Here is an 8,624-nt window from a genome sequence, read left to right as displayed (position 1 = left end):
CTTTTCTGTTTATTGAGTAAGGGCTGCTCTGATCATAATTCTTTTTGGGAATGAGGACAGAAAAGAGCAAATCACTCCCTGAAAGATTTGCCTGTCAGAAAACCCTCCTCACCCCAGGTCAAAATAGTACCTCAAAAGGCTCCTCTAATTCCCTCATGGGATGAGGTAGAAAGGAGCAGTGAAGTATTTTTATTTATTTCTTTTTTTTTTTGTTCTGCCAACTGCAGGTCCCTGGCTTGAAATATTTAATTTGTAATCTTCATGTTAGAATCCTAAAAGTGGTGTACAGCATAGTGAGGAGCCAAATTATGAATAACGTTCTCTGTTTATAACCCCTGCTCTATCATTAACAATTTCCAAATTAATTCCTAAGAAGTCCATGAGAGAAGTAGAGTGCTACAGGTGGGGTCAGAGTATGCTGAACTCCAAGGGTCTAAGCAGTTTCCAAGACAGGAAGGCCACCTCTGATACGAAGAAAGCCCACTGTCCTACTTTTAACAGCCACGTATCACTGGGACACCTCTGTAGAGCTAAGGGAAGTGTTATGTGACAAGCAGGTAAATGCAAAATACATTCAAGTTATGAAAGAATAAGTTTCTAGAGAAATCATTTTAACTTTTAGAAAGTAAATCTATTTTTTATTTTAAAATATGTAAGCCAAAGTTAATAGAACGTTTTGAGAATCAATGTGATCGATGGAATGAGGATAAGAGTAAAAATAGTAGGTGCAATTTAAAAGACGTCAAGATATCTGAGAGGGTGTAACAAAACAGCAGCTTTCTGAAGAGAAAAAGACAGGGTGCAGTAAGTAAGTTATTTCAGAGGATAAAATACTGGCCTGGAAATTGAAGACAAAGCTTAGTAGCAAATGGAACACTTCCACGTGGAGAGGGATAGCATTTGCAAGGTGAATATCATCTCAATCAAGTACAGTTTTGTTCTCTTTATATATGGCAGTTCTAAAGTTAAAACGGTTAGGTATCACTTTTGCTGCATGAAGCAAGACACGTGCAAAGAGGTAAAAACAAGTTTAACGTAAGGAAGAGGTGGGGATGAAGTACAAGAAAGTTTGCAGAGTTCTGCATGGCGACATATATGGGAAAGCGACCTGGACAAATGAGAGACCTGAGGGGACACATCATGGTCGCAGCCTGCTTGGACTGCGCCGGAGAGCAATACAGGAGTATCTAACTACCAAGAAGCTGCAGCAAATCTGGTACAAAAATACTAACTGACTGTGTCCAAGCTGTGGGGTAAACATGCTGTCCTGGTCAAGGCCATCCAGCCTGAGGCTGTGCTGGAGAGTGTGGTGGCTCCGGTGCTGCCTGGGCACCTGTGTTTCCTTACTAACACCATCAGTGATGGGCACCATCCCCCAGGTTTTGTCTGGACAGGGAGACACTCTGTGCTAATAGTTCACAAGATGTCTTTAGACATCCATATCATTGGTATCTGATCCAGATCTACGTTTACCCTCTTTTCATTGTTACTGTAGAGAATCAGGAAAGAGTCAGTTCTCTCTAAAGGACTAAAGCAGGTCAAATAACCTGCACCCCCAAATCTGTAAATTGTGTCTAGCTGAGCTATTTCATGAGGAGCAGCATAGCCTGAACCACAAGGTCGGGATGAGTTGTGGTGTCCCCAAAGGATGGGTTTAGTCTTAGATCTATTATAATAATTCAGTTTGATTATAAGCTGGATCCAAAGCTACAACTGGATCCAAAAGTGGGAGAAGGTCCATTGCCAGGGCTGGCTCTCTTTCCCAAGTCAGGAAGAGCTGTCTTTGAGCAGAGCTTTATTTGTGGGTGGTATGGCTGCTGCTTCCCTTCCTGACATCCAACCTTTTATTATCTGCCCAGCAGATGTCCCCCAGCCACTGCGTGATGAGGGCACATGGACGGCAGAGGCTCTTTCCTTTCCCTGTGCTGATTGCTCTCAGTAAATAACAAGTTTGAACTGGTCACTTAGAGCTGGAAACAGTCAATACCTAATCTTTCCCAGCCTGTGAAAGAGGCATGCTGGGTCACTTGCAGTTTTTTTAGCTCTTTTTGAAGTGTCAAAGAGATGTTATAAGAACTGGTGTTGAACAGTTTTCAAGCACAAATAAATAAAAGATGTTCTGGTGGTACAACTGTGTCCGTTATTCTACAGCTAGTCATATGTATGCTAAACCGAGCATAATTTCCATTGAAGTTTCACTACTGCACATGTTAACAGAATGCAATGCTAGCAAAAGCAACAAGACTTCTCATTACGGTATTCTGTGTTCATACCTCAAATCCCTGTGGTCTTCCTAGACTTTCTTTAATATGTTTCCACGCAACAAGAATCTCTGATACAGACAAACTTGTAGCTTTGACATCGATGGGAGCAGCGGTTGGTTCTGTATTAAGAAAAATTGAAACAATAAACCTCCACTGTAACAGCTTGTATTTATCAAAAACACTCCATCTGAAACTGTCATTTACTTCCTTTATTCTACCTTAATACTCAAAAGAAGGTTTGACACTTATGGGGAACATGAAAAACTGAACAAGATGAAGAGGTTATTATTATTGTATTTCTTTATTTGTGTCATGCTACATCAATATCTCATCACTGATGATGGGGACAGCAAACTGTGACAGATTCTCTTGTCTGTGATTTAAAAGAAAATGTTAATATTTGTAAATGCCCCCATCCTCGCCCCCCCTTTCTCCTCCCATCACTTTCATAGCCCTTGATTAGCCTAACTTCAGCAGTAAATGGAGCATTCATTCTCTTCCTGGCTTTTTAGTGCCATTCTGTCAGCTCAGGATGAGTGATACCTTGCTAGGGTGCTCAGTCAGTCCTGCTCCGGGGTTATACCAAGTAAGAAGTGATACCCAGAGCTGTAGTGAAATGCTATGTAAAATAAAATTTTAGGACTATGTTATTGTGTCCTTGAAGTCACAGACACCAGTGTATGGGGCATGCTACCTTCTTTCTGCGGTGAAGCATTTACTGTTTTAGGCCTGGGATGCAGGCTTAGGACTTGTCCTTCTGATTACTTGTGTTGTTACTATTGGCACTACATCCATGTTTCTATCTCCATGCTATTCGTAGGACACTGCAGTCCTGACCTCCTGGTCATCTGGAGCAGAGGATCCCCCCTGCCCTCCAGCCAGGGTGGGTGTCCTCCAGTGCTGCTGGGGTATGGCCAGGGTGCACACTGTAGGCTTAGGGCTGCAGGATGCTTTACATACCACACCTGCCCAAGAGTGTTGCCACAGACATATTTTACTTTCCACTTTCATATCATTGAACACTTCACAGAGGTCCAAATTCTTTTGGTGTTTGGGAAGTAATCCAAGTAAATGTACATGTCATGGCAGGCCATTGAGCATGCCACCAGTTTGTACCACCAGTTAGTGCATTGGGAGTGAAGATTCTCCAAAAATTGTCACATATGAAAATGAGACGTGTTAAGGAATGTTTTGGATCTTTTGCTTTATTAACTAAATATTACTGAAAATTTGCTCAAGACAAGCTGTGGAGACAAGCCTTGAACACAGACAGGGAATCACACAGCAGTGGTATTTCTCCACCATTCTGGTCTAGTTTACTTGCTCAGCAGAAAGGTGAATTCACATTCCCCGCAGTCACAGTGCCTGCGATTTCTTCCTTGGCCTAATGTTCCTCATTACATTTCTAATGTGTTGATCTGCTCCTGAAGGGCAGGCAGAGGTCCTGGCTTTTATGTTATAGGGAGGCACATCAAAGAGCTTTCTAAAAAATATTTTTTTGGGGCTCATTGAACAGCGTTACAGAAAAGGAGTTTCCTTATGGAACAGCCTGAGTTAAAAATGATACATTTTTTCTCAGTGATCAAACTGCCTCAGTAAGATGCCTAATATCAGTCTTGACTCATTAGCTACCCTCTTTTCTCTGATCATTTTGCAGGCATTGTTCTGGTACTGCTGCCCTACCATTTTTCTCTTGTATAAATTTTTCATCCTTTTTTGATGTCAGAGTTTTAGTGTTTGTAGCTCTTTTTGATCTTCTTTTTTGTTGACGTCTAAACAAAAGAAGCATTTCTGATGTGATGCAAAATGGTGTTCACCAACAATGAGTATTACTAATAAGTATAAAGTATATAGGGAACTTTTCAGGTAACAAAGAATAAAAAAAAAATATCTCCAGGAATAAGTGAAATGACCTTCTGAATTCAATACTGAAAGAATTGTTCTATGAAGAAATATATTCCTCATAATATCATTTTCTATTCAATAGTTAGACCCTTCTTTCTATTTTATGTACTACTAAGATTTGTGTGGCAAAAGCTATTTTCTAGTTTTTGTATTATTGAAGCAATTACCGTGTTGTCAGAAAAGATTGCAGTGGGATAAATAATTTGAGATGTACACAAAATGTTAGTTGGCAACCTTTACACTTTCTACAAATGTAGAAATCATTTCCTCTTCATAGCATTCACTAGGGGAGGTTTATGTATTGCTCAGAATAGAAACAAAGAATATTTTCTGGTATTTTTAAAAACTGTTTTCAACAAATGGAGTAGAAATAGCTTGGATTTTTTTATGTGAAGAAAATGCATTTCTTACATATCCAGAAATTATTCGCTGCAGTTTCACTGATATTAGACATTGAGAATGTAAGTGTTCAGCAAAAGAACAGAAATTATATATTTAGGAATAAGTTATATTATGACTTTCTGAAAGTTTATGCAGACTAAATAGCATTTTTTATGTTATTCAGATAAGATGAGGACCATATAATTTCTGCTGATATAATACAGCCCATGGTTCACTCCAATGTCATGCTTTATTCTGCGAGTCTAAAACTAATGATAAGTTTGACAGGTTCATTAGGTTTTTCTATAATGGTCACTGATGTTATAATAATATTTTTTTCTTAATATCTTACTGTTATGCTAAACCTATTGGAGTCTGCCTGAGGTCATACTGATTGAAAAACAAAGGGCCAACGTCTTTAATGATCCCTTTAATATTCCCTGATTGAATTAAAGATGCAGCACGGCACGTTCTCAAAAGGCTGAGTACAATGTCCATGAAATATTGTCTTTCCATGAGCTTCAAACACACTTTATGGAAATGTGTTCAATATGTAGGTCTTTGGGATGGCTATAATAAAGCAGGACAGGGAATTACACTAATTACATTGATCTGATGTTCAGAGGGGGAATCCTGAATTTTGATACTGGCAAGTAAGAGGAAAAAGAATTAGTTCCTAGCCCTCATTGTGTTCTCCCTATTTATGACCATAGTCTGATCTGTTTTTCTGAAATGTTCATCCTCAAACATTTCCGCATTATCTATTTTAAAAATCAAGTTCAAGCGGACTATTCATGTTGTCCTGGTTTTGGCTGGGACAGAGTTAATTTTCTTCCTAGTAGCTGGCATAGTGCTGTGTTTTGGATTCAGTACTAGAAGAATGTTGATAACTCACTGACGGTTTAGTTGTTGCTGGGTAGTGTTTACACCAGTCAAGGACTTCTCAGCTTCCCCTGCTCTGCCAGGGGCACAAGAAGCAGGGAGGGGGCACAGCTGGGAGAGCTGACCCCAAATAGCCCAAGGGCTATTCCAGACCATATGGCATCATGCTCAGCTTATAAACTGGGGGAAGAAGAAGAAGAAGAAAGGGGGGGATGTTCGGAGTGATGGCGTTTGTCTTCCCAAGGACCCATTATGCATGACAGAGCTCTGCTTCCCTGGAGAAGCAGTGAATGAATTCCTTGCTTTGCTTTGCTTGTGTGCATGGCTTTTGCTTTCCCTATTAAACTGTCTTTATCTCAACCCATGAGTTTTCTCACTTTTACTCTTCTGATTCCCTCCCCTATCCCAGTGTGGGGGGAGTGAGCGAGCGGCTGCGTGGTGCTGAGTTGCCAGCTGGGGTTAAACCATGACACGTTTATATTGTTTTAACTCTCCTGGGGAACAGAGCCTCAGTCAGGACTCCTCATCCAATCACTTAATATCTGTTCACTTCTCATTTTGACTCCAGAAAGGAATTTTACACATTTCCCTAATTCAAAATCTGAGCTCTCATTTAAAGCGAAGAACCTCAGCCTGGGTAATTGCATTATGACTCCAGGCAGTTCCACATAGTTGAGATTTTGGGACTTCAGCCAGGACTCATGACTGCAATAATTCTTTTCTGTGGAAAAATGCACAAAAGAAATCTATCATCGGAAGGAAAATCATGAGGAGTCGTCCCTCTTGTGTCAAATTGTAGGTAAGGAAAGTGCTCCTGTGGTGGAAATAGCCACAGGGAGTATCTTCCAAATCAGGGAACCTCCAGTAAACTGTTTCCATCTCTGAGAAAAGCCAAGACTCATTATGCACAGCTCCACATCTCAGCCTGTTTGATGTGTGTTTGGGGACTCCACCACATCTGTGGTGGCATGGCTGCTTGCAGGATAAGACTTTCTCCAGAATCCTGTGCTAGAAAGAGACAAGAGTCTGATTTCTGAAACACCAAAAATGAGATGACTGATTGTTTCCTGGACCGGCCCTTGGACTTCTCACTTTTCGTCTCCTTTCTATTTTCACCTTCTCTCTGACCAAGTGTCTTTGCAGAGGACTTTAAAACAGAGAAAAATTAGAAGAGTGATGAAACGAGCTAGCAGTGAAGCAGTGATCAAGCCTGCAGTGCTGACCTCTGCCCTGGACCTCTTTTATATAGTGGTGAAATACCCTTACTTGTCAGGTGGAGCTTCTGAAGCCTACTCCTGTAATTCTGTTCTCCTGCATATTTGCTCATGATACACATCCTGCTGCGACTCTCTTCTCTGTGGAATAACCCAGATTTATTACACAGTAGAGTGCCACGTGGGAATAAGGAGCTGCCTTACTCCACAAAGGCTTTACCCACACATTACCTACACACAGCTCGCTCACCTTGGCATGCAAGTGGAAGTTGGACAAGTGGACTGATAAAATTCAGGCTTTGTTAGATCAGAAGTTCAGAGGAGTGTTGCCATCTTCATGAATATAAATGGTTCATTTCCACCAAGTGACATGGCAGCCAGAGTTATCCTCAACATGTGAGGAGGGGATGTGCCTATTATATTGACTGTATATCTGACTTCCCATCGGGGCTTAATAAGCTCTTACATGTCAGGATTGTGATTTCGTTCATTAAAAAATCAGTGGACACAGTTCTAGCTGAACTTTTACAGGGTCTAATCCAGATGGATCAGTTGGCAGAAACAGGAAATAATCCACTGTAATTTACAGCTAATATGCTGATTTATTAATCTTCAGGGTCACTTAAACACCGAGGAGCTTAGCATTAGCTATGAAATGAACCACAGGACTTAACTTCATGAATGTAAGATTTTAATTAAAGACATGGAGGCTTATTTTAAAGTGTGTAATTGCATATTCTTTCCTCTAAATGAAAAGGAAAAGGTAATTTATTTGTTTGTTTAAATAAGGGCTCAGGGTGAAAAATGAGGGCAGATGGGCCTAACCAGAACAATCCTTCACTCTACAGTGTCTTGTTTAATATCACATCATCCACTAGCTGGCCTGATGCAAAAATTCTTAAAGTTATGAAGGAACAAAATTGCAAAGGATGTTATATGGCCCTTTGCCTTTCAGACAATTGAGCGCTTTGGCTTTCCATTGGCTCAATGAATTAGTACAAATCTGTACAAAGCAAGAACAAAAGCTCTGTGCAGTATCATTTTGTCTTGTATGTACACAGAATTGCATCTGGGCTCCCTCAGGAGGTTTTAAACAGCAAGACTGAGAGTATTCAGGTTTTACCTTGTACTGCTCAGGGCTTTCTTTTTCATATCTACAAGTTTTCAGTAGTATTCACTACACTGTTTATCAAAATTATAGAACTTTCAATTTTTGTGAAGATAATTTCATCAGGTGCCTGAAGGAGAAGATAGATACTGGAACTAACAGAACTGATTCTGCATCTCCCATTGAGGCAATCATTAAAAAAAAAAAACCTTTATGAAAGACCTAACTCATCTTGAAACCAGCTAGGTCCCCTCTTTCTCCCAGAAGCTTATTTCTATTTCCTTTTGTATTCTCACCTATTTCTGTACTACATGTATTCTAATTCACATTTATTCTTGTGCTGATAGGCTGCGTCTGTACGTGTAAACTAAACAGAGACAGGGGGACAAGGCACCAGCCTGAGCATGGAATACAGCTGTCCATGGCATGTCAGAGTTAGCATGATCATTGGTGAAGTATTGACTCTGGCCAATTAATACTTCCCCAAAATATGCCCAGGAATATGCTGGTGCCTGGCCAGGGATGGTTCCCAGGAGGTGTATGGATGCAGTCACTGTCTAGAGAGTGACAGTGTTCAAGTGTACAGATGTGAACCCCTTTTGGCCAATTGGCTTCAAGGATAAAGAATGTCTGGCTTGTTTTATTTGCTACCAAAAAAAAGATGTAGCATCATTATCCTTTACCTTTAAAAGCTCTTCACCATCCCTAATAATTTCCCTCATTTGCAGACAGCATCTTATCTAAACTCAGTATTTTTTACTAGGACAAAAGAAACAAGCTCTTCTGGTTTCTACTAATTTCCTGATGATCCTGTTAGTCTTTTGAACCTGTATCATCTTGAATTCTTTGTTGAGCATGAGCAACCAGAAC

General features: G+C 40.3%; 1 protein-coding gene across 1 annotated transcript in view; it reads right to left on the bottom strand.

Moving 5' to 3' along the window:
* Positions 1–8,624, bottom strand: part of CNTN5 (contactin 5) — a 339,272-nt gene that overhangs the window by 10,493 nt on the left and 320,155 nt on the right. The window contains exon 20 of the mRNA XM_035889184.1: positions 2,274–2,383. Coding sequence (XP_035745077.1) covers positions 2,274–2,383 — 110 coding nt within the window. The remainder of the gene's footprint in view (positions 1–2,273; positions 2,384–8,624) is intronic.

The sequence above is a fragment of the Egretta garzetta genome, unplaced genomic scaffold, assembly GCF_000687185.1.
Source record: "Egretta garzetta isolate BGI_Z169 unplaced genomic scaffold, ASM68718v1 scaffold492, whole genome shotgun sequence".
Lineage (NCBI taxonomy): Eukaryota > Metazoa > Chordata > Aves > Pelecaniformes > Ardeidae > Egretta > Egretta garzetta.
Note: the sequence above shows the minus strand (reverse complement) of the source record. Positions and strands in the feature narration are given on the sequence as shown.